We start from the raw sequence: 26,600 nt of genomic DNA, 5'->3' as shown, positions 1-26,600 counted from the left end.
TTTTACTTGCTGCCAGGAACGTTTGGGGCCTGTTGGGTTGCACCTGCGCTCACATCACGTCACAAAATAAAATGTATGAAATAAAAAATAAAAAATAATAAAATAACGTGTTAAATGGGTGGAAATCCCTAGATCAATGTTTAAATTAACACTCACGCATTGACTCTGTCGGCTATGTTTTGCCATGCATGCTCCCTTTCTTTTGCAGCTGAGCCTGTGTTACTTTTTTCCGCGGAATTTGCATGTTATCGGCATATGCTGCCATCAGAATTTCGGCCTCAAGCGCTGTAAAATACATTGACCGCGCCTTCTTTCCCTCCGTCTCCATGGTGACTCGCTTAATCTGTGCTCCACTAATCAGGGCTTTATGTATCCTCGTGCGCGCGCTTAACTTGGGGTTAAAGCAACTCCGCGTTGACTGAACTACTTGTTATCAGCCTTTCTGAAACCGAATATTCCGAGTTGGACAGTTCGGGGTTACTCAACCCTGAGTATCGTTTTTCACTCTGAGTTTTCTAAACCGGCTTCCTGAAATAGGGCCCAGAGGTCTGCCTCATGCCTGCTATCCGGTTGTTCAGTGATGACGCGACGAATCCTACTTCCGGGTCTAAAGTAGTCTGCGTTTAATATGGCTTTTGTGTTGTTAACATGTTTAATGCTATGTATTTTCTTCTATTTGATCTCAAAAAGCTCCTAAAACAGTCAGTGATCCCTGTTGACCTCCCTCGGCTTTTATTACCGCTAATCATTTATTTAAGCTCAGTTTTTAAAACCTTAGGGTGTAACTACAGCCCAGCCCATGCAGCAGTATATGAATGACTAACCTCGTATTGTGGATGGATTATCTCAGTTGTTCTCCTGGCTGAAGTTTGGTCCTTTTACAGCATCCTGCCATGCGATTACATTTGTTCCTGACCACCGAGAACACTCACGGTAACTTTTATCGAGTGGAAAAAAAAGTTAGCTTGTTTATATTATGCTAACGTAGCTGTGTCGTTAGCGGTCACGCAGCACATCATTATATACCAGCTAGCCCAACTTCAGTAACCCTACAAACGTCACTGCTGTTTAGTTTTCTGTCTTCATTTATGCTGGAAGTGATAACAGAGCTGTACGTTTTAATTTGTTTCCAAAACCCCGCAGTCAGGACATGCTATATTGTATTTAGATAGAAGCTAGCGAGCTAACTCCCTGCTAACTTCTAACTCCGTTAAATGTCATAAATTCCGTTTTCATGGATGCCTGGATATTAAACTCAATTGTTACACCTGGTAGAGCAGAACGCTGATCATTTTATTAAAGATGAAAGACTTTAGACAGTTTTTCAACTCTCAGTAATGCCACAGTGATCGTTTGATATATGGACCTGCAGCAGAGTTTAGACCCAGACACGGCTAGTGACGTCAGACTGAACAACCGGATAGCCAGGAAATGGAGAACCAGCGATTTGGTCATGTGACTCACGTGTCACATGACAACACCCCAGTCTGCAAATACTAACAAAATGGCAGCGTTCTTACAGTGGAGGAAATTTGTCTTCTTTGATAAGGATACGGTGAAGGACCCAGATGACAATGGGAAAAACTTTCTTCTCCCAAAAGGGATCTCGGCTTCTGACTCCGGTCGGGGTCATATCGTTCTCGGAGATATCCTTAAATGGCAACAGTTAGCTACATTAGCTGATGTGATGCTAGCTTGCTGATAACTGACGCTAAATAACCCAGAATTCGTGACAGTAAAATTTTAATTCAGGTAATGTAGAGCATATCTTCGAGATAAGTAACTATTGTCTTTGCAGGTTATTGAAGCAGTAGGTTGTAGGCGGCGACAGAGCTAGGCTGGCTTCGTTTTCTGCGCCATATCAATCTACATGCAAATGTATACGTTATCGTTGGAGTTGAGGCTCGACTGCTTGTCTGAGACTGCACGAACCCTCGTGGACTTCTTTCCGTCTAAAGCTACATTTTACGTATTTCCCACTTAATCTTTAGCTTTACTGGGAACTTGTAGTTAGTCATCGTGTTTATTCCAGCAAGAAAAAGTAAGGGAAAAGCCGCGTAAAGTTCGTAAAAAATAGTGTACAACAGAAAGGGTTGACATGCACACCAGCACGTTAGATGCTAATCGAGCTTATTATAACCGCCTTGCACGGGTTTCCGATGGAGACCCACAGGGCTTTAGAAAATGATTAATACTGGCCTAGTATCCGCCTATATCCATTGTATCTACATAAATAATATATTTTTTAATATGCACCTTTTAAGACACACCTTGGAATGAAAATGTGTTTTAAGACTATCTTTTAAGATGAATAGATGTTAAATAAATGTTGGGAATGTGGTGCGGGAGACAGCTCCAAAGATTAGGGGCCACTCAACTGAGATGTTCAGAAAATCATGAAACTGCAAGACTGTGGAAAAAGTTCAATTAAGAAGCAGAATCTTAAAATTGATTCACTATTTTACATGATGCCAGTTGAATGACAGGAGTACACATGGTCTCTGAAAGTGTTTCTGGTAATGACATGATCACCAACATTTTGGAAGGTTTAAGGCAATAGAGGTGTCTGTGGTCAGCCAGAGAGGATGGATTTACTGTAACCAGAGCATAAACAAGAGCTGTAAGGGATGGGCTTAGCCAACTACATAAATGTAAATCTCCAGACGGTCTGATATAATTTTAACCTGGGAGGGAGGAAAGATTAGAGAATTTCAGCTAGGGCAGTGCGATATGACCAAAATCTCATATCCCGATATAAGACATCTATCATCCTGATAACGATATAAACCACAAAAATGTAACATTTTCTGTAATTCTGTGAATCTCGGGCAGCTCGACTTGCGTGAAGTGTTTCCAGCTGGGCGTTGTTTACCTGGAGGCGAGTTTTTTAACCTTTGTATGAAACTATACATTTTTAGACATAAGTTGTAACGGCCGCCATTTTTTGTGTAAGTATTTATTACACAGCCTGCTGCTGGGAAAAGCCTATTCTAACGTTTGAGTATAAGGTTTATTTTTTAGCACCTGACGGCTCTTTTTTTGCTTCTCATCCGTAAATACTCTGCAGTCTTTCAAGTGATTCAGTTTATTTTGAAAAGTCTCAACAGGATCTTGAGCTTTATTGTGAAAGGTTTATGTGGAAAATAAACAAGCGGACACGCGATGGTTATACCGTCATTGTTGCTAACAATGCATAAAAACAGGCGCTTGTCCGTCCATAGTGTGGTTATATTAAATATAAGAGAAAGAGTGAACTTTAAGAAATTAATATAGCCACTACAGTGACCATCAAAACGATGACAAAATATAGCCGTAAACAGTTTATTTTGCCACGCCTGGAAACAAACCATAGCGTAAAATGAAACGATAGACGTTTTTATATTGTCATCCGATATATATCGTTATATCGAACAGCCCTAATTTCAGTACACATAGAGATTTTTGGTTTCTACTAGAAGAACATCTGTTTTAGTGAGAGAAAAAGTTGAGACAGCGGAACTCAATTGAATGGCCATGAAACTATGTCATTTCTATGTCATTGGCATAGAAATGAAATTGAGTAAAAATCTGACCAAAACATAAATAATAAAATGGTGATCTAAGAAAGACCCACGTGGAAAAAAACCACTGACAACTGGAGCAGCACAAGTATAGTTAAAATCATAAATGATCTTAAGTTTCTGTGGCTGAAAACGAGACTGCAATTGTTTAAACAGGTTAAACATTGTCTAGTAAGGTGATAGTAAGTTTTTCTTTTGAAAGAAAAGGTAGTTAAGGTGAAAGGGTCTGCACCAGGTTCCTCAAGTGTTGGAATTATCACAATTGTTTTAAGAGCGGAACAGTTAAATTAGACAAGAGTGAATAACGTCAGGAGAGGGGATAAACAGGACTTCCACTTGAGTTGAAGTGGGTTAAGATGACAGGCAGAAGGCCTAGATTTATTAATAAATTCAGGTATTTCCTCATCAGTCACAAGTATGAAACTACAAAGGAAAGGAGTATGACACTTTCACAATATAATATAACTTGTGAAATTACTTGGAACCAGGTCTTGATGAATAATATTAAAATAAAATATACTGTGCATATAGTATGTAAGCATATACATTTATGTAAGTATATTGAAAAGAGAAAAGGATGGGGTATTTTTTTTAATTAATTTTGCAGCAATTTTATAAACAGCTTTTTTGTATTTTAGAAATTGTTTTGTAAATATATTTATCCTTAACCTTTGTAGTGTTACATATGGAAGGTAAGATCTGGCTTTTGATGCGCTCCTTGCAGCTGATGTCTTTTCAGGCCTACAAGTTGCGAGTTACACATCTCTACCAGCTTAAGCAACACAGCATCCTTGTGTCAGTGGGTCAGGATGAACATGGAATAAACCCTGTAGTAAGTCTGATGTTTCCCAGAGAAGTCTCATTTTCAAAACACACATACAGAAACCACTGCTAAACTGAATAATTCTTATTTCTTAGGTAAAGGTCTGGAACCTGGACAAGAGGGACAGTGGAAATCCTCTCTGCACTAGGATATTTCCTGCAATTCCAGGCAACAAACCAACTGAAGTTTCTTGCCTCAGTGTGCACGAAAACCTGAACTTTATGGCAATTGGTAAGACTCGAAGAAAGGTTCTTTTGGTCTACTGACCCAGTCGTCATTCTGAAAGGTTATAGCAGATTCTGTGTTTCCTGGCAGGCTTCACGGATGGCAGTGTGGTTTTGACCAAAGGTGACATCACCAGAGATCGTCACAGTAAAACTCTGACTCTGCATGAGGGAGCTAGCCCTGTCACTGGCCTCGCCTTCCGCCAAGTAGCAAAAGTTACCCATCTGTTTGTTGCCACCCTGGAGAAAGTCTACGTAAGTCACCATGTGCTATACAGAAATGAGGACCATCCTGTGCAATATCTTTGAAATGTCAATTAATGGAAGTGACCTAACAGTCGCTACATTCCTTCAAAGTTGAACACTTTGGCATTTGCTATTCAGGGTAGATCCCTGACTAACTTTTAGCCACGGTTACTTAACAAAAGTTAAGTCGCACCCAAATTTTTCAACTGCACCGCTTAACACTGCAGTTTTACATGTTCACTTTTTTGTGGGGAAAATTGCTGTCCATATAGACAATATTCATTTGTAAATGATTAACTAACAATCTTGTCAGCACAACGTTCTTTATTTGGAGCACAGTTCTACAAGAAAGATAAGTTACTGAAAAAGTGCTTGTGCTTAAAGTGCCAAAAAAGTATTAGTACTAGTATTGTAGACAATGTTAAACTTAATCATCATCTCTGCCTCCTCTGATGAGCTGTTTGCTGATTCGATTCAATTTTGCCTCAGACATACAGAAATATTATAATTCTGATCATCTATCAGTACTGACACTGTGAGACTTCATCAGAGGTGTGAGCATCACAGCAGATGCTTTTGTGTCAAAATAATTGAGGATAAAACAGAAAAACATGAAGCAGAGTTTCCTGGCCTGGCTTTTTATATTATATAACCTTAAAAATATTCTGCAATTTTGCATAATTTTAAAAGTGTAGTTTCTTTAGTATTGAACAGCAGAAATTAGGCTCTCTTGTCCGAGGCTCATTTGAGTTATTAAAAACAAACAAAACAAACAAACAAACAAACAAAAAAAAAAATATATATATATAGCGGCCAACAGCGCTGTAAACAACGGTATGAATAATGCCGTTTTGCTTCGTGGTGGAAGCAAAATAGCAGAAGTTAGAGCGAATTAATGAAGACATTTTTCAAATGTGAAGCGTAGTTTGGATCTTCTTTTGCTGCTGGTTCAGTGAATTTTGGTTGGAGAGAGACAAAACCTGCAGCTCAGAATCTAGCGCAAAAAAGACATAAACACAAAGGGCGAACCCACCGACGCATCAGAATCAGTGAGCTCTTGGCTTTCAGCCCCAACGGCGTGTCCCTGTATGGGCCGTCGGGTGAGAAAGCCGAGTAAGAGAAAGCTGATGCGCCGGGTCCGTGCTCTGTGTTTACGTCTTTGTGTGGAATCCGTTTACCTGTTCTCATTTGCTGTTTGGTGGTTGTTGAAATAGTTTTGTGATCTTTAACCTCAGATTCTGGCATTTCTGGCAAAATACATTTATATTTAAAAGTTGATTCAGGATTTAATGAATCGATATCGCTTTATTCAAGCTACTCACCTCCCTCTATACACCTGCACTTTCAAACGTACACATGAAGGACTACAGAAATATCTGGACCACGGCCAATCAGAGAGGTCCCACCCTTGACTATCTCTGATTGGTTTAGACCACGATAGGGGCATAATGTGTGTATGTTGTTGACCACACGGAGACTTGAACAGCTGTTGGTCGCACCGGTGTGACCTAGGATGCTTTTTTCAGTCGTACCATTGAAAAAATTTGGTCGCATTTGAAACCACATTGGTCGCACTCTAGAGCCCTGCTTTTATGTAAGATTTAAAAGTGAAGGTTTACATTTACTAATATCAAAAAAGTACAGGACCCACAGTAAAAAACAAACAAAAAAAACCACACAGTCTGCTGAGCAAATTCTCCTCGCCATCCAGAGGTCCAGATTAAAGGATTGGGCCTTTGCAATTTGTGTTCTGAAACTTTGGACGAACTACCCCTTCAGATCAGGAACTCTCCCACATCAGCTGCTTTCAAAACCCATTTGAAAACTAATTTTTATTCTCTGCTTTCAAATCAGAATGAGTTCAGACGACTTTTTTTTGTGTTGTTTTTTTACTCGTGCTTTCTCATTTTGTCTTATACTGTTATTTTGTTCTGTGATTTATGCTGTTAGAATATATTACATGTACAGCAGCGGTCCCTGACCCCCAGGCCAGTCATTTGGTACCGGGCTGTGAGAGTTGAGACTCGGGTGTGAAATTTATGGTTTTCAGGGATTTTATTGTTTTTTGGGGTTTTTTTTTAATAGTTTTTATCGTTAACTCGGTGTCCCTGGGATTTTCCTGTGTGTTATGAATAAATCTTTTTTTTTTTGGGGGGGGGGGGTGTACTGGTTTTATTTTGTTGCATTTATCCACGAGACCTTAAAGGCCAGTCCGTGAAAATATTGTCGGACATAAACCGGTCCGTGGCGCAAAAAAGGTTGGTACAGCAATTTGGTCACCAGCTGTTGTTTTTAAATGTCCTGCAGAAATGACTAAAGGTTAATCTTTCACTTTTGTGCCAAAGATTAAATATGTTTTTGTGATACTATGCAATATCTATAGCACTTAGCCATCTTAAGAAGTTGATTCAATTCACCTGGATATATAATGGAGAAAAGAGGAGGTAGAAGAAAAATTTCACCCAAGTGATGTCTTCAGAGTTATTAAAAGAACAATCAAAATCAGCACTACTGCATAGCTTTCAGCCACAATATCAGTTTCATGATCATTAATATATCAGTTGTCATGACCTTAAGTCATGAATACTATTTGCATATAGTTGGGGGATCACGGTATTGTAAGATGGTGAAAGATGTACCTAGTCCCCCTCAGTGATTCAGAGATTGTTGTTTGTTGGCCATTAATTAATTTCTTGGATTATTGAGCGTGTATCAAGACACATACCCATCTATTATTGAGTGCTAGATTGTGCAGAGTCTGTATTGTCTTTTCAATGGTTTACTGATGCGGCTTTGTTCCCACTGGGGATTTAATTGGTCAGTGATCTTAATGTTCTGTCATTACAAAGGCTGACAATCATCATGTGGAGCCAAAAAGAACACATGCAGTAAACGTGGTGTTGATGTTGTCTAAATGTTTTTATTGTTCATAAGAGTTGAGATTATTTGAAGTATTGGACATTTAAGTGATATTAAACAAAGGTGTGCTCATTTCGGTTTTATATTGGATTACCTTGTTTATCCTGTAGGTTTTAAAGAGAATGTTCTCATAGTTTGAAGGTGAGCATACAGTCTTTCAGTCTTTTGAAGTACTCTTTGTCATCTTTATTTGTTTAGTGTTACACCCTGTCCATCAAGGAGTATCCAAAAGTGGAGCTGGATACACACGGCTGTGCACTGCGCTGCTCATCCCTGGCAGATCCATCCCAGGATTCTCAGTTCATTGTTGCTGGTGAAGAATGTGTGTACCTGTATCAGCCTGATGAACGAGGGCCCTGTTTTGCTTTTGATGGACACAAGCTATTGGCCCACTGGCACCGTGGATATCTGTTTTTACTCATAAGGGATGTAAAGTCACCCAACAAGTAAGAACAGGACTGAAAGAATGAGGTGACAGTAATATTCACGGAGTATTTCATCTGAAAGAAGAGAATATTGAATTTTAATATTCCGTTATTCAAAGCCATCTTTAAATCACAAATCTTAATTCAATAATCCATATTCATCAGGTGACTTACAAAAATACATGTCCTATGAGACAATGATTCTATTCATTTTTAATTCAGGACATGCTTCAGTAGTGGAGAGAGCTCGCCATCAGACAAACAGCTGCTAACTATCTATGACCTGGACAACAAATTCATTGCCTACAGTGCCTCTTTTGATGATGTCATTGACGTGGTAGCAGAGTGGGGTTCCTTCTACATTCTGACTAGAGATGGAAAAATGTTTGTTCTCCAGGAGAAAGACACACAGACCAAACTGGAGGTCAGTTCAGTCTCTGTAACTGCTGATTGAGGAGTTGTTTAAAAGCAGTGATGAACAGTGAATTGAATCATCTATAAATCTAGTTATTCAGGTAGAATAACTTTTACCTGAATGTTTGTCTTTAAAGATGCTGTTTAAGAAGAATCTGTTTGTGATGGCCATAAACCTGGCTAAGAGTCAGCACCTGGACAGTGATGGAGTATCAGATATCTTCAGACAATATGGTGATCACCTGTACCTTAAGGGGGACCACGACGGTGCCATTCAGCAGTATATTCGGTAATTGCATTTGCCAGGACTGGAACTTGCTGGATGAGAATGAGTTTTGCCATTATTCAAAGGCTCAATTTATTGAAAAGAGTGCAAAGATAGCAAGTGCTGAAATTGAGAAATTTCATTATTGAATGATGATATTATTATTATTTCTTAATTTTCAAGTGTTTTAATCACTGAACATATTTAGTGATATATACATTACAGATCAAATGAGCCATTAATAAAATCCCTCTTAAAAATACATTGTTTTCTCACACAGCACCATTGGGAAGCTGGAGCCATCATATGTCATCAGGAAATTTCTAGATGCACAGAGGATCCACAATCTGACAGCCTATCTGCAAGCCCTGCACAGGCAGTCACTGGCCAATGCAGATCACACTACACTGCTGCTCAACTGTTATACTAAGCTCAAGGACAGTTCCAAGCTGGAAGAGTTCATTAAGGTGACTGACTGGTGAACGTGAGCACTGATGTGTTGGGCTTTTGATGATTAAGACTGCTATTTAATTCGGACTGTCATTAAAACCCAGATTGGCAAGAGTCAATAATGGTTGGTATATCATAAATGTGTTGTCTTCCCACACTGTATTTAAACAGAGCAGTGAAAATGAAGTACACTTTGATGTTGAAATCGCCATCAAGGTTCTCCGGCAGGCTGGCTACCACAGCCACGCTGTCTTCTTGGCTGAGAAACATATGCACCACGAGTGGTACCTAAAGATCCAGCTGGAGGACTTGAAGGTACAAATGTTCAAACCTTTCTTTAGAGATAGATGTTCATCACTTCTCTGGGCTACTAGGAATTGTCCTCTTCTTTTTTTTTTTCTTAACCTTAAAAAGCCATCCAATGCATTACTAACGTTTCCTTTGGCAAACATTGCAACTTGTAAACATTTTTTTATTAGCAACTAAGAGTCTTTCAGTTCTTGTCTGAAAGATTTTGGTCTGTTTTTCGTTCAAAGTTTTCTGTTTCTATGACGTTCCTAGACTGTCTGGACCTGCATTCACTGTTTTTGTGCTCTTAGAATTGAGATGGTCTTCAGGTAAGGCATATCTTGGATTTGGGTTACGATCACTGTGATATTTGCATTCAGAATTCTTCCATTCCACTACAGGACTTCTTTGCAAAATGGATCTACTGACGCTAAATTTTTGTTATGAGTGGGTCCCACAAATTGGTTTGTTATGTTCATAGCCATAGTATTATATTCTCTAAGCAGTGCTAGACAACTGCTTAGAGCAGCTCATGGCTGATTATTATTGATATAAGGTGGTGATTAGTCAAAATAATTTTTAAAGCTAATTAAGACCTTTTAACATTGTAAAAGTTATTTGTGAACTTGTGCACAGTCCTGTCCTTTTTACCCCTCCACTGTAAAAGGTGAATCAGAATCAGAGAGACTTTATTTATCTGAAAGGGGGAATTAAGATAAGGGCAATTAATGAGGGGTAGTGTCCTCACCCAACCTTGGGCGGGCAGTGTGGACACCCGAAGGAGGCAACGTAGTATTATCAAATTCATTTCATAGGTGCGTCTACTATTAAAAGCTCAAACAAGTTGGAATTTTAGTAACTTTAGTGTCTGTAAGGTCAGATGTCAAGTTTTCTGAAAATCTTGTGAATGCAATTACTCAAGAAGAAAGTCAGCTAGAATTTTGGAATTTATACCACATCAAAAATAAAATAGTATTTAACATATTAACTCTCTTTCTAATGGAGAGTGGATATTTGGCAGAGAGTGGCAGCTTGATAGTTTAGTGGTAAGACTACACGTTTTTGGAGCGGGAGTTGCAAGTTCGATTCCCACCCAGTATTCAGTAAGGCTAGACCCCTCTTGCTAACCTAAAAAAAGCCCTGGAATGGTGCGGCTACGTCTGCAGCCTGTCCGCAGTACGAACACAAGAACATTTCACTACACATTGTACTCTATGATACCGTATGTGACAAATAATAAAAAGCTTGTTGTTATTATTTTCCCACAGAATTATCAAGAAGGGCTGCGCTACATTGGGCGTCTGCCTTTTGAACAAGCTGAAAGCAACATGAAGCGTTATGGCAAGACACTGATGCACCATGTCCCTGAAGGTACCACGCTCCTCCTGAAGGGCTTATGCACTAATTACCAACCCAGTGGAGACGCTGCTGAAAAAGACAGCCTGGACAGGAGTGTGGTCAATAAGGTCTCTGAGCAATACTGTTATTCTCCTAGATAATCATTAATTTTGATCATAAATTTGAAGTGTTTATCAGAAATATTCTCCTCCACTACTGTTTGTATTTTAGGCAAACTCTGAGGAATTCATCCCGATTTTTGCCAATAACCCTCGGGAGCTCAAAGCCTTCCTGGAGCACATGATTGAGGTGGACCCCCGTTCTCCCCAGGGTGTGTATGACACACTACTGGAACTACGGTTGCAAGACTGGGCACATGAACAAGATCCTGAGGTCAGTGCATAACATTTAGACAGTTATACAAGCTGCCATGAAGATTTTAAAAATCGAGTGTAATTGTCATTTCAGGCAATTGTTTTCCATTTACTTGTTTATTTATTTTAAACAAGGAAAGAATCCTTATAATAAACTTTTTTTTATATGGATAAAAGCATTTCAATAAATATTTAGACAAAACAAACCTATATGGAATATTATAAAAACTTGTGGATTGGCGAAATGATTGAAAATGTGATCCATTCTTAAAAATGTACCAAAAGAAACGGAAACCGATTCTCATGAATGGAAATATAGAGGGTTTGTAGCAAGACGCAAAGGACTGGTTATGCTCACAGTTCTTGTATAGTGCTTTTCTACTCTGCCTGAGGACTCAAAGTGCTTTATACAATCTTATTCACACCAGCACATTTTTCTATTCTGAAGTGCTTTCTATCTAACAATTGATGCATTGGTGAAGGGAGTATCTGCCATCAAACAAGAAGACAGCCGCATGTAACTACGACGGTGTTTGCTAGTTCACCTTACATGCATTAATGTAATAACGTGATTAGCCTACTCAACGTAAATCACACACAAACAACATTAAGCTACTCACGCAGAGAAGAACGGCTGCTGCTGCCATCATCATCCGTCATCATTTCTGCTACACTGGCAGGGCTAGGGGCCAGGACTCTACTCTTCGGGTTTTTGGGGGATGTTGCTAACTCCGGGTCTGATAACGGGCAACCCACCCACAGTAGATGTGCTCGGTGTGAGGTCTCGCAGCAAGCTATCAAATCCGGCGCATTTCTCGGCTTTTAACAAAATGCTATGCATCGCCAGGTGTTTCATCAGATTCGAGGAGTTACCTCTGCACAGTATCAGCTTAAAGCACTTGTTGCAGGCTGCTGAGTTTGCATCTTTTGCTGTGAAGTACAGCCAGACTTTTGACCGCTTCGCCTTGGGCATTTTTAATCTGTAGCTCTGCTCTAAAAGAACGTACGTATCTGGGCCCGCCTACTATCCTCGGAAAGGTAAAATGATTGGCTAGAATCCAAAGTGTATGACATGTCAGGGGAAAAAAAAAGCACTGAAATAAAGCACCAAAATGTGCGCTGCTTTTCGGTCTGGTTACTACCGTTTATGTCAGAACCGGTGCTATAATGGCACCGGATACCGGTACCCATCCCTATCAATGACAAAACAATTAGTTGTCTGGCCATCAATCCACCAACCTCCCTCTCACCAGCCACCTCTTCCATCTTATCCAGGGAAACATGAAGTGTTCCCATACCAGTCAAGCGTTGTAATCTCTACAGGCTGTCCTGGGTGTCCTCCGGGGGTCTCCTCCTGGTAGGATATAGTAGTTATACAGTGGTCCCTTGCTATTCACCTTTTGCAGCCTCGCTTTTTCGCTGATTTTTTTTTTTTTTTGTGTGTGCAATTTTGCATGCTTTTTTAATTTTATTTTAAACAGCACATTGTGTTCTGTGTCCTGATTGGCTGTAGACCAGGGGTCACCAACTTTTTTGAAAGTGAGAGCTACTTCTTGGGTACTGATTAATGTGAAGGGCTACCAGTTTGACACACACTTCTGAAATAACAAATTTCCTCAATTTATCTTTAATTATATGTTATCATTAATAATTAATTATATTCATCTATGTAAAGACACTGATTATGTTAATTATTTTTCACCATAATTATAAAGAATGCAAGTAGGAAACAAGGTAGGAAACGGATAAATATCAATATGCAACACTTTATTTCTATAAATCTCTGCAAGTATTTACATTTTGAAGTGATCACTTCTACAACATTTTTACTTACCACTAACACATTTTAACAAATTATGCACTGTTACATAGGGCTGCTCAATTAATCGAATTTTAATCACGATTACGATCTGGGCTTTCAACGATCATTAAAAATGACTGAGCCGATTATTAGCCCCTCCCTCATTTATCCGCGACACCTTAAAGGCCGGTCCGTGAAAATATTGTCGGGCATAAACCGGTCCGTGGCGCAAAAAAGGGTGGAGACCGCTGATTAAGAGGACCCGAGGGAAGCTCGGAAAGCTAAGCAGAAGTTATTTGGAGAGTGACTGCCGTTGGTTGAAAAGAGAGTTAAAAAAAAAAAAAACTTCAGTGGTGTTGCACACTATTTTATATTATTTTTTTAAAGTCATTGTTAACCCTTTAAAGCCGGTCAGAGCAGTAAGCTCCGTTTTGCGTAACTATTGTTAAATCCCTGTAGAACCTGAACCGTGTAAGCTAGCGCAATAATTTGTTTTGCATATGAAACCGGAGGAGTTGTACTCACATCTTATGCCATCAGCTTGTCCTCGGTCACGGTTTCGTTCCACATATAGCTTTGCAAAAATTGCATAAAAAGCGCTTGCAGGAACAAAAACATAATATTCCAGAAACACGCTTTGCCGTTCCTATCAGCTGTTCGTAACACTTCCCACAGTGAAATGATGCACATGCTGTTTTCTTTGCAAATTTGCATCATAGGATTGTTTTTTGTTTTTCCTGCAGTATATAAAAATTGCTGTATCTCCAAAATAAAACTATGAAGACACTCAAAATAAATTTCCTGTGGTGGGAAACTATTTTTTGCAACTTTATTGTATTTAAAGTTTTGAGGGATAAACCTCTTAAATTTCTCCAAGTAGAAATATATGTAAACAAAACAAAAGCGATTTTCAATTTTTTTTGTAGTTTATTGCACTTTTTTGCAATTTATGTAATTACTATGGACTTAATGCATACATCTTATTAAAATATGGGCTATAACAGTTGTATTGATGTATAGCAACTTGAAATGCTCCCACAAATGGCACTACAGCATGTAAAAAAATAATATAAGCTCTGGTGGACTTGGTTCTATAGTAGGTCTTAAAGGGTTAAGTAATTATCGTCAAATAATCGTGATCTCAATTTCAGTGAAAATAATCGTGATTATCATTTTTGCCATAATCGAGCAGCCCTACTGTTACATACATTATTTCTGTATGTATGTAACATACAAAAATCAACTTTCACATTTTACAGAACTTTTCACCAAATTTGCAGCATTTTAAAACAAATTATCATATGTTACACTTAACAAACACATTTGTTTTTCAATAATTAAATTCAACTTTGACATGACACTGTAATGTTGCCACTGAGAACATCTAGTATGGCTTTCTTTGTCTGTTAGTGGGAAACCTGGCATTGCATGCTGTTCACCAGTGTGTTGTAATCTGGGGTATAACTTGACACTGCAACTCTGAGTGAGTCTTGCAGATGTGCATCAGATAGGCGTGTTCTGTGTTTGTTCTTTCATTTCATTTATTTATTTCACACTTGGTACAACAGTTTCCACAGTTAGTTCTTTCAGACAAACCAACCACACTTTCTATCGGTAAAGCACTGCAACCATGTGTGAAAAGGAGCAGGAAGAAGAAAATATTCTTATTAAACCATGCCCCCTATCTACAATCCAATTTATATTGCAAGTGGGCACCAAAAATCAAGGAACAAAGTAACATTTATCTCCGGTCCTAACGCAAACCAAACAACAAATTTACAATCAGAATATACCACTCCACATAGTAACAAGGAGAAAAGATGAGTAAATAGAATAAAATGAGGCAAAAAATAAAGTTCTGACATGAACTTGATGAAGTTCATGTCAGGGCTGATTCACAAAGGCTGATTCACAAAGATAGGTTGAACCAAACAGGCTGGCAACTTTTGTAGCTGCTGTGCATACACCACTGTACTTTTCTGTGTCAACAAGGCACCAAAAGTTTGGTGTACCCTCATAGGCTTTGAGGTGGAGGTGATTTTGCAATGTTACAATTTCGATTTCCACCTGTCCAGCATCCAAGCTGAACACTGAACTTAGTTTCTCAGCAATGCATGTTGTGTCCACATTCATGAAAGGATTGGAAATGAATGACACGCATGGCTCAAGCTGATCAAGGTCACAAAACCTATTCTCAAACTCTTGACCAAGTCGGTTTATGACTTGTGTACTTTTCTGCAACTTTGTCAAAAGTCTCAGATGCAGAAGCATTGTCTTTCAGCACCATCTGCACAAAGGGAAAGTGCAGCATCTTTTTTCTCTGTAAATTCACAGAGAAGATGCTCATCTGGGCTTTAAATCCATTTAAAGCACTTATCATGTCAGCAACAGTCTTACCTTTACCTTGCAGCTCACAGTTCAAATGGTTCAGTTTCCCAGTAATGTCCGTTAAAAACGCAAGGTCAAGTGTCCACTCAGTGTCCTCCAGCAGAGATGTGTCTTCCCCTTTGGATTGCATGAACTCTTTGATTTCACCCAAAAGTGACAAAAAATGAAGCAAAATCCATCCTCTGCTGAGCCATCGGATTTCCGTTTGTAGTAGCAAGTCACCATATTCAGCTGACAGCTCCTTCAATAGCACCTTGAATGTTCTGTGCTGTTTAGCTCTGGAGCGGATGCTGTTTATGATCTTCACAACGGGAGTCATGACGTGCTCGAAGCCGATCACCTTTGTGCATAACGCCTGCTGGTGAATGATGCAGTGGTAATGCATGAAGTTTGGGAACTCTGTGTCACCTTTACAGTGAGTGATGAATCCTGCATGTCGGCCGATCATAGCAGGAGCTCCGTCGGTAGTCATTGATACCAGCTTTTCCAGCGGTACCTTTTTCTTCGCAAAAAACTCCGTCACCGCGTTATAGATGGCAACTCCCCTCGTAGTTGTCTTTAACGGCAGTAATGTCAGAAGTTCTTCTTTTGTGGAGAAACCATCAAATACCACCCGATAAAGACCATCAGCCGTGCTCTACTGCTGCTGTCCACAGACTCGTCCCACTAGATGCTAAACCACCTGCACTTTGCCAGATCCTGATCCAACTGATCGGCCAAGTTCCCGGACATAGCCGACACTCTTCTAACAATTGTTAGAAGAGCGTTGGGCGACTCCTGTGGGTGTGCCTTTGGTTTCATTCTATAATACTGGACTTATTTTTCTACAAATGGTTGAACTTTGGGAGTGTTTAAACAAGATAGAAAAGCGAAAATTTTCTTCCCTGTTTGAGAAAAGTGTACAAAGTGTGTAGTGAGGGGTTTTACAGAATTAATAAATCTATAATTATAAAAAATACACTTGGCTACTCTGCGGATTTCACTTATCGCAGGTTTTTTTAGAACGTAAATCCCGCAATAAATGAGGGACCACTGTACTCTCATTTCCACTGCTTGTATGCACAATCTCATTCTAATGGTGTTAACAAAAAGATCAGGCCTAGACTAACAGATTCATGGTGCTTCTCAAAAACGATGCTCCATCTTCATCTGGTCGTACATGGCAGCATAACAGTTAGGATACATCATTTTACCAGAATTGTGCATCAATAAAAATTATTAACAATTAGATTAAATTATTAGTAAATCTCGTAACAACAACGACAATCAGTCATCTAGTCAACTAGTTACACACTTCTCTAGTTTATACATCACTATTAAATTTAATAACTCTTAAATTTAATAACTCTTGAATTGAATTCAAATGAAGTGTTCAAGGCTATGTTCTCTGCATAGATTCAGTCAAATGCTGCGAAACGGATGGGTTAGCACTTCATGATGCAAAAGGATAATGACCTAAAGCGTTATACAAAAGCTACCCAAGTGTTTGGTCACCTGATCTCAATCCAACAAAGCATTTTTTTTTTTAGTTACTGAGGAAAAAACTAAAGGCAGCAACTGAACGGTTAACTGCAAAACACTTGAATCAATTTTATACATATTACATTAAAAATAATGTTATTTTGTTCAGAAAATGAGTAAGTGACTAAAACACTTTTAACTCATAAACATTTCACGCAAAACTTTTGTTAAACCACTTGAATTAAAGCAGATAATCTGCAGATCTGAATGTTTGATTTAAAGTTCATTATAGTAGTGTTTAACAAAAACAAACATATTACATTTCAGTGCTTCGAGGCAACTGCTGTGTGCATTTGACGTTATTCTAATAAAGCTCAATATTTATTGAATATGTAATATTCTGCTTCTCATTCTGTTTTTCTTTTTGGCAGAGAAAGAAGGTCCTGCAGGGGGAAGCTGTGTTGCTACTGAGGAGTGACAACACTGTGTTTGACAAGGCCCTTGTCCTGTGCCAGATGCACAACTTCAAAGAAGGCATCCTCTACCTGTATGAGAAAGGCAAACTGTAAGTGAGCAAACAGTCTGAATACTTATCAAGCACCACCTCACAACATCTCATTATTCACTGTTTTAGTGTGATAGGTAAAACCGAATGAAAGCTGTAAGATGTGTCAGTATCAGCAGAAGCCAGTTTAGTTCAGTAAATAAAGTCATTGTGTCACTGTTTGTGGTTGAATATTAATGATGCGAATGCACTCATTATGAGTTAATTTATGTTTTAAACATAACCCTAACATATTATTGAATCTAACACAGTAGTAATATGTAATAATTATCATTTCTAAATCTGGGTCTGGATTCAGATATAGTGTAGGTATAGTGCATGATGCAATCTTTTCACCAGAGCCACCTAACTGAGGGGAATTTTAGTCATGAATCACTTAAAAAGACACTCAGCTTTCATCAATATATCTCGTCTAATGAGGTGTAACAAAACATTGGATCATTGTTACACATCACTGAAGGATGTTTTATCAATAAAGGATGCTTTATTATACATCCTCAGCTTATGTGTACGTCAGCAAAAGATGCTTATAGGTCACTCCTGTTACCTACCTATGCTAATACCAAGCCCTGGAATGGCGTGGCTACGTCTGCAGCCTGTCCACAGCTCGGACACAAACACTTCACTACATGTTGTACTGTGTATGATTGTGTATGTGACAAATAATGGTTTGTTTGTTGGTGATCCTGCCTGTGTAAAATTACTGCTTTTTTATAAAACTGATGTAATTTACTTGTTCCAGTCTCTTGTGAAAACATGATAATTCCTTTCAAGCTTTTAAGTCCAACCCCATACTTGGATCTTCTCTTTGGGGTGATGGTTTGGATAATTATCTGTAAGAAACTGAAACTCATTCCATCAAATTGATAAATGGTCTGACTTGTGAGTTACAGCTGTACCAGCATGGCTGCATACCAGACAGTTAGAGCAATTAGCTGATTTAACTTGACTTTTTCCTTTGTGTAATGTCCTTCTAGATAAAGTTTTAAAAGTTTTAAAAAGTGCCCCAGCATGCATCAAATCATAGCTAGGATGTCCTACACAATGTGGTAAGGATTGTTTGTTGTACTGACTTGCACTGTGTTTCCAGATGACATTGTGATCTGTCATGAGAGGAATGAGTCATCTCTCATTCCTTTTTATTTTTCTAGAAAAAATTGAAGTCCCTCATTTAATGCGGGACTTATGTTCCCTAAAATAACCTGCGATCGGTGAAATCCGCAAAGTAGTCAACTTTATTTTTTACAATTATTACAGGTCTTTTAAGGCTGTAAAACCCTCACTACACACTTTATACACTTTTCTCCGACAAGCATGAACATTTTCACGCTTTTCTCTCTTGTTTAAACACTCTCAAAGTTCAAACCTTCGTAGAAAAAGAAGTCCAGTATTATAGAATGAAAACAAAGGCACCTGCAGGTGCCTTTCACGGTGCAAAACGTTTCGTCGACATTGTTGTGTTTGTTGGGGAGAAAACTTACAAACATACAGTACAGCACTTCATAGTCACACTGCCAGCGATCAAAGATTTCTGTAAGTTTGACAAGCTGAACACATTCTGTACTGTGCAGGAGATACAGCATGGAGGAGATCGATTGACAATGGTCTACAGCCGAGCAAGATGCAGAACACGATGCACTGAAAAGAAAAAAAAAAAATTTGCACACACAAAAAAATCAGCGAAAGTTGAACAGCGTTATAGCATGGGACCACTGTATTTGCAGTGATTAACCTTAAGTCAATATTTGGCAAGAGTACTTTTGTTCTTTACAACACAGCCTGAGCTGTCTTAGGCAGACTTGTCACTTCTTTAAGTAGCCTTCAGGAATAGTTCTCGAGGCCTCTTGAAAAATTGTCTGTACATACCGATGATGATTTGAACCAAAAAAAGAAAACCACAAAGGAATTCATCATAAAAAATGTCCTAGAAATATATAAGACTCGCTGGCACTGGTTTTGAGTCCAGCTCTTGTGCAGTTTGGCATACTTCAGCCTTTCCATTTCCCTTCCTTAAAAATGACTTCCTGGTGATGGTGAGGAGGATGGCTCTAAACAGAAGCCCTGTTGATTTCGCAATCAATTGTTTTTGCCCAAATTATGGTTATTGATGATTCTGTTTTGACACATATGAAGCTACAGACACCAACAACCACTGTGAAACAATATAGCATCCATAACTGCACCAAAGAGTAAAACAGTAAAATATGGATTATTAAATATTAGGTCTCTCTCTTCTCTGTTAGTACATGACTTAATAATTGATCAACAAATCGATTTATTCTACCTTACAGAAACCTGGTTACAGCAGGAGTTAGCTTAAATGAATCAACACCCCCAAGCCATTCTAACTATCAGGGGACTGGGAACAATCCTCCCCTCCAGCTTATTAATAAACCAAAGACCCAGACAGTTTTAATTAATTTGAAAGCCTGATGCTTAATCTTGTCAACCCCCCCAAAAAACAGTTTTATTTGCTATCTGTCATCTACTTAGCCTTTACTCAGTTTCTATCTAATTTCTCAGACTTATCTGATTTAGTGCTCGGCTCAGATCAAATAATTATTGTGGGTGATTTTAACATCCATGCAGATACTAAAAATCACAGCCTTAATGTAGCTTTTAATCTTTTATTAAACTGAATTGGGTTCTCTCATAATGTTAAAAACAAAAAACAAACACACAGCACTTTAATCAGACTCTAGATCTGAATATTTAACAGTATTCCCCAAAAACCCTTGTTTGTCTGATCATTTCCTAATAACATTAAAATTTACAATAATGGATTACTCAGCAGCGGAGAGTACTTTTCATTACAATACATGTCTTTCTGAAAGTGCTGTGTTGCTTATATAAACTCACACTTTAAAGCAGAAATGGTGTCTCACTCATTTGTAAGCTGTTCGTGTAGCCTAGAAAAATAGTTTGTTGCTCTATTTAAAACGGGAAAAAAAGCCCTGCGTAAAGCTAGAACATCTTACTATTTATCACTAACTGGAGACATTTGTATGCAGGTACCAGCAGATTATGCACTACCACATGCAGAATGAGGAGTATGGAAAAGTAGTGGAGGCCTGCAAAAGTTATGGGGACCAAGAGTGTTGCCTTTGGGAGCAGGCGCTGGGATACTTTGCCAGAAAGGAAGAAGACTGCAAAACTTATATCAGTGAGGTCCTACATCACATTGATCAAAACAACCTGATGCCTCCATTACTTGGTAAGTACATTTTTATCTTCATGCATTGGTTGTTTAGAGTGTGATCCACACGTTACAGTATAGGTTCAGGTAAAGATCATGTCAGTTGAATGTAATTTTAAAGGTGTCATATTTTTTTTTCTTTTGTTGCTGTAGTGGTGCAAACATTAGCCCACAACTCGACAGCCACTCTCTCCGTCATCAAAGACTACCTCATCAACAAATTGCTTAGAGAGAACCAACAGATTGAGGATGATGAACGGAAAATCCGACAGTATCGCGATGAAACGGCTCACCTTCGCTCAGAAATCCAGGAGCTCAAAACAAGGTTGGTCACATAAAGGATGGGATTTTCTGTAAACGTAACTCTTTCATAGCTAATACATCAAGTCCATGCCTATGAGTATTTGGAAAGTAACAATTATTTTTAACCCTGCTAAGAGGGTTTATGTGATTTGCTTGCTGTGTATTTGTCCGACTCTATTTCAGCTTAGGGGGAGCTACACAGTGGGGCTGCCACAAACGATTATTTTGATAGTCGACTAGTCGCCGATTATTTTTGCGATTAGTCGACTAATCAGATCATGCATCCATTGGACGTAAAACGTACAGCTTATTGCACTAGCATGCGTCTGCTCTTATATAACTATCATTAGCTTACAGCTTTAAGTGTTTAAGGTATGTGCTAACTAAAAATAAAGACAAGATGATAGTTTATTAAATTTTAATGAAATTTGCAGATTGTTTCGGTGAAGTTTAATAAACTCCTTGCTATCTAAATTATAACAGGACACCGGAGTATATTCTCCAGCATCTCACACTTCTGATAATCAGTTGTTTGCTTGACGTTTATTCAGCTGTGTAAAAACTATAACTTTCATCTCAGCCAAACCGATTTTGCTCAGGAACAAATAAAATACTAAAAAAAAGCCAAACAATAACATTTTTAAGTTATCAAAGTGACTTATATATGTTTAACCTGAGTAGCGAAAGACGGCGGTGGGTTTGAAAACGATTTGCCGGGAGTCCGCTGTTCTCATGGGCTCTAGTGAGCCTTGCCCCCGGCTAGCTATTGAGCTAGTGGGTAACAGACGTCTCCGAAAACGTCGGAGCGCTTTTGAAAATATGTGGTGTCTTGATAAACTGAGCAGATATTTGAGGTTTACACAGTTACATTCTCGCCTGAAAATATGTTAAATGTTTATTTTGTGACCCAGAAAAAATAATAAGAGTAATATTAAAACTAACTAGCTGCCGCCATTGTTTGAAACTGAGCTGGGCTGCGCTATGAATTCTGGGACACAGCTTCTTCTTCGGGGTACAACGGCAGCTGGCATCCTTGTACATGCAGTGCTGCAATCTTCTGTTTCAGTCCGTTATTACACTCTTAAATCCTACCTAATCCGACGTGTTGACTATTAAATCAGTCGTCGACGATTTTGATAGTCGACGTAATCGTGACTAGTCGACTAATCGTGGCAGCCCTACTACACAGTCTCAGACTGCTCTTTGTTCATGATGTGTTCAGCTGATACTGGGAAGAAAAGTGTCCGTAAATATCAAAAACTTCATCAGATAGGAATTTTGCAGATCTCACATTCAGGTCATTTTCTGGGACATTTCCAAACAACTTGCAGTAGATACATTTCTCAGATATTTGTTCCATTCTGACTGCTTCCACTGTGAACTTTACTAAATTGTGTAAAAATCCAACTGTAGCTCTGACAAACTGACCTGATGTTCGTGTAATGGTGAGGAGAGTCGTGTCTGCTGCTATAAGGTCCTAAGCATCTGAGGGAGAATACTGAGAGAGAACAACCTGAACTGCAGTGTCATGGTTGCCAAGCCAATCTGTGTCTATGTGCATAAAGATTAATTTCGCATCACTCTAGCGACAATCCGCAGAGTGAATGGTAAATGGACTGGTTCTTATATAGCGCTTTTCTACTGAGCACTCAAAGCGCTTTACACAACTTGTGCATTCACAAGCACATTTTCTAAGTGCTTTCTAACTAACATTCACTGCACGTACCAGTGACACTGCACGTACCAGGTACAAGATATTGTCGACAAGACATGGAAAGAAGTGTGGGCTTACCTGGACAGCGACCCTCGTTGTAAAGTCACGAACCAGGCTTCCATTTTTAAGATTTAGGCCAGCTCACTTGGTCCAGTCAATCTTGAGTTGTGGTTCCTCACCCCGCGAACAGCTCAGTGTTTAATTGATGAGACATAAAATAATAATAATTTCCAAATAAACAAGAGGAGGGAAGCAGAACCCCAGAGATGCTTGAGTGGTCTCTTCTTTCAAAACTCTGCGTCTCACAGCCTTGCCCTGATTGAGGACAGTTTAATACACCTGGAGGCTCTCAAACCCATTTCCTTCACATCCTAGTGGCTAAATCCTTGAATAGGCATATAATTTCATTCCGGCTGTAAGTTTATTGACCATATTTTGACCTGGCACAAAAAGGTATGGCAGCTGAGAGCAGCTGCAATAACATGCCAAATCCCACCGTTACACCTGCTTTATTTTCAGTACTTGTATGCTTTCAAGTGAGTGAAATCTGAAATCCTTGTAAATTGCCAAATTCTTTGGACTTCCTGCTGACTTGCTGCTTGTTTGTGGTTCTTTCTGCTGTTTTGACTTCATTTCAAAAACAAGAGGAATATTTGGATCATTCCATTTATTTACCTTGAAATGTGCTTGAGTTGCTTTCACTGTGTTCACCACAGCTGATGGTGGTGTATGATGAAGTGTTACTGGCTTTCCATCTCTTATGTGTCTGCTAGTTCATTTTAGTTTCATATATAAATTTGTTGTTTATAAGTGTAAACAGAGGTTTTCATATTGAGGTAAATTGTTTGAATATTGTTGAAGAAGTCTTTTATTGTTGACTTTGACAGTAAAACTTGTTTTCTGAACTTGGTCACATCCTATTTTCTAGGTGTTTTGGTGATGCAAAACTCTCCCCTTAAGGATTTATTGATTTTTGTGTCACACTCTTTGTCTTTCTCCTACTCTGCTCCTTCTCTGTAGCTTGTGTAAAAAGTGTTTACCCCCTTTTTGATTTTACTTTGTTTTTGCGTATTTGTCACACTTACATGTTTCTGAGTGAGTACAAAGATAACCTGAGTAAATACAAAATACAGTTTTGAAATGATGATTTAATTAATTAAATCACTACCAAATGTGAAATCATTAATTGTCTGTAACCACATTTTTGGAAAGATGAGTTCAGTTTCACTAGACACACCCTGGTCTGATTAGTGAAACACCTATTAAATTAAAAGAAAATCACTTAAATGACAAAGTAAAAGTTCACAGAAGAAATAAGTTTTGACATCAGTCTGGAAGGGGTTACAAAGCCATTTGTAAGGCTTTTGGGATTGGAAAACAGACATGGCAAAAATGGCAGAAACCCCCTCCTTGGAACAAAGACTCATCTTACACAATGATCTCAAAGATTTTGCAGAAAATACTCTGTTGACCGACAAGAGAAAAGTTGAACTATTTGGAAAGTTTCTGCCCTATTACATCTGGTATGAAACTAACACAGCATTTCACAAAAAGAACATCATACCTACAAACAAACATGGTGGTGGTATGCAGCTGCTTTGTTGCTTCAGGATGACTTGTTGTAGTTAATAGAACCTTGAATTTTGCTCTCTATTCTAAAATTCTGAAGGAGTATTTGGCCATCAGTTTGTGGCCTGAAGCTCAGGTGGAGTTAGGTTATGCAACAAAGATAACACAACAACAAGTCCACCTCATAATTCCTGAGGAATAAAAGGTGGTTTTGTAGTAGCCTAGTCAAAGTTTGGACAGATTATGTGTGAAAGCCCTCCAATGTGGCTGAACAAAAATGGTTCTCGAAAGAAGAGTGGGGCAAAATTCCTCCATAGCAATTTGCCTGTTATTACTGTTGCTTGTTCCAGCTCCAACTGTCAAGGGTAGCACAGCCACTTATTATTTTTAGGGGGCAGTTACTTTTCTATATGGCCAGATAGGTTTGGATAGCTTTTTTACCCTGATAAATGAAATAATAATTTAAAATTGCATGTTGTATTTGTTTGGGTTGTCTTTAATAAAATTAGTTTGAAACATGTAAATCTGACAAATATTCAAAAGATAAGAAATCAGTACCCAGGCACCTACTTTTTCACAGCACAGTATATCAACACCTCTGTGGACAACTTAAAAATTCCTTTAAATAGTTACTATGCGCAGATTGAGTACTTGTAATGAACTTCTGATGTCACGATACAAGCACAATTTTGTATCTGAGAACTAATTTTCCCATTGAGATTATGAAAGTAACTGAAACTGTTAATGCGGTATTTTTGGTAAACCCCTTAAATTAAACTCAAAAGTCTGGACTCCAGTCACATCTCGATCATGTTTCTTTCTATTGTAAGATGTATGAATCTTATTGTAGTGTACATCAGCAAAATAACAAAGAATATTGTCACCATCTATTTACTTATGCACCCAACTTATCTCTTACTGCTCATGTCAGTAGAGTGCTGTAGAGTTATAGAAACTGCCAAGTATGACCATAAATCTTAAACTTAATATTTCCACACAGTGCCAAGATATTCCAGAAGACAAAGTGTAACATGTGCAACAGCCCACTGGACCTGCCATCTGTTCACTTCCTGTGCTGCCACTCCTTCCACCAACACTGCTTTGAAAGCTATGCTGAGAGCGAGGCGGAGTGCCCAACTTGCACTCCAGAAAACCGAAAAGTCATGGACATGCTGCGTGCCCAGGACCAAAAGCGCGATTTGCACGATCACTTCAACAGACAGGTAACAATAAGTCGTACACCAAAAGACAAAGAACGTGTTCATGTTGAATATGTGCGTGGTCTGCTTTAATATTGTCTAATAACCTGCTTTTGTTATTTAAAAAGCTTATTTGAAAACTACAGGAATATTGGAAAATACAAGTTTTCTTTTGTCTTTGCTCTGGTTTACAGTTACGCAGCTCTAACGATGGATTCTCTGTGGTAGCTGACTATTTTGGCCGAGGAGTCTTCAACAAATTGACCCTAGTTACTGACCCACCTGGCAGCAAATCTGTAGGGAATCTGGAAGTCAACCTGCAGAGGGACCTTCTCATCCACACCAAGAGAAACAGCTAGAAATCTTGTATTTACAATCTCAATTTTACCTGAGAGGCTACATCTTATTCAGGTTCAGGACAAGATGCTGCATGTGTTGCCCCCTTTATTTATCAGAAATTAAAGCCACCTGCTTTTAGTAATTTTGATGGTCCTTTTTACATAATTGTTTCAGTTTGGGCCAATGACTGGAAACTGCTTACATTTGTGTTTTAAAATGGTCATACTGTGATTTGAATAGTCACGTGTTGGAGGCTTTAGCTAATGCGTGTATGTGTATGTACTGTCTTGCACATAGCAATCAAAAACAAGTCAGCCATTGATCTTTATTGAAATTACGCCTGGCACTATAACCTGAGCATTACATTTGAAAATAAAGTCGTCATTAAGTGTTTCAGTGCTTCCTGACATATTTTGTGTTGTGTGCTCTGTAACCTTTAAACTGTCAACATTGCTCTTTGACATTACTGTTTATGGCATTCTGAGTATGTAGATGTATGTTGTTCGCTTTGAAGTGTTCATCATTTGGACTTGGCACGCAGCTTTTGTACACAAGCACCTTATAAACCACTAATTCTATTTCCTACATCAGGTAGTAATTTGCAACTGACTTCCATGCATGCATGCGGATTTCTATAGGGTATATATTAAAATCACACATGAAGACATTAAAACAGCCATTGTGAGAGCAAACAACATAAAGTTTATTAAAAAATTGACAAAAATGTCCTCACTTTTGT

The 26,600-nt window shown here is 38.7% G+C and overlaps 1 protein-coding gene across 1 annotated transcript; it reads left to right on the top strand.

Annotated features, from left to right (window-relative positions):
- Positions 1-1,433: 1,433 nt before the first annotated feature.
- Positions 1,434-26,254, top strand: vps11 (VPS11 core subunit of CORVET and HOPS complexes). Its single transcript, XM_026181827.1, has 16 exons — positions 1,434-1,646; positions 4,244-4,392; positions 4,479-4,614; positions 4,699-4,862; positions 7,971-8,218; positions 8,420-8,621; positions 8,749-8,900; positions 9,157-9,343; positions 9,498-9,641; positions 10,883-11,080; positions 11,184-11,345; positions 17,408-17,541; positions 20,553-20,755; positions 20,891-21,062; positions 25,324-25,546; positions 25,717-26,254. The coding sequence occupies exons 1-16, from the start codon at positions 1,472-1,474 to the stop codon at positions 25,879-25,881; spliced, it is 2,814 nt and encodes a 937-aa protein (XP_026037612.1). The 5' UTR covers positions 1,434-1,471; the 3' UTR covers positions 25,882-26,254.
- Positions 26,255-26,600: the final 346 nt, after the last annotated feature.

Source organism: Astatotilapia calliptera, chromosome 10 (genome assembly GCF_900246225.1).
Source record: "Astatotilapia calliptera chromosome 10, fAstCal1.2, whole genome shotgun sequence".
In the NCBI taxonomy this organism is placed as follows: domain Eukaryota; kingdom Metazoa; phylum Chordata; class Actinopteri; order Cichliformes; family Cichlidae; genus Astatotilapia; species Astatotilapia calliptera.
This window is presented reverse-complemented; position numbering and strand designations above follow the sequence as displayed.

Bases quoted from the DNA above. Each gene is read 5' to 3' on its own strand.
- vps11 (XM_026181827.1), top strand. From the start codon at position 1,472: ATGACAACACCCCAGTCTGCAAATACTAACAAAATGGCAGCGTTCTTA. The intron at 8,219-8,419 runs GTAAGAACAGGA...TTTTTAATTCAG, and splicing joins GATGTAAAGTCACCCAACAA to GACATGCTTCAGTAGTGGAG. The intron at 9,344-9,497 runs GTGACTGACTGG...GTATTTAAACAG, and splicing joins AGCTGGAAGAGTTCATTAAG to AGCAGTGAAAATGAAGTACA.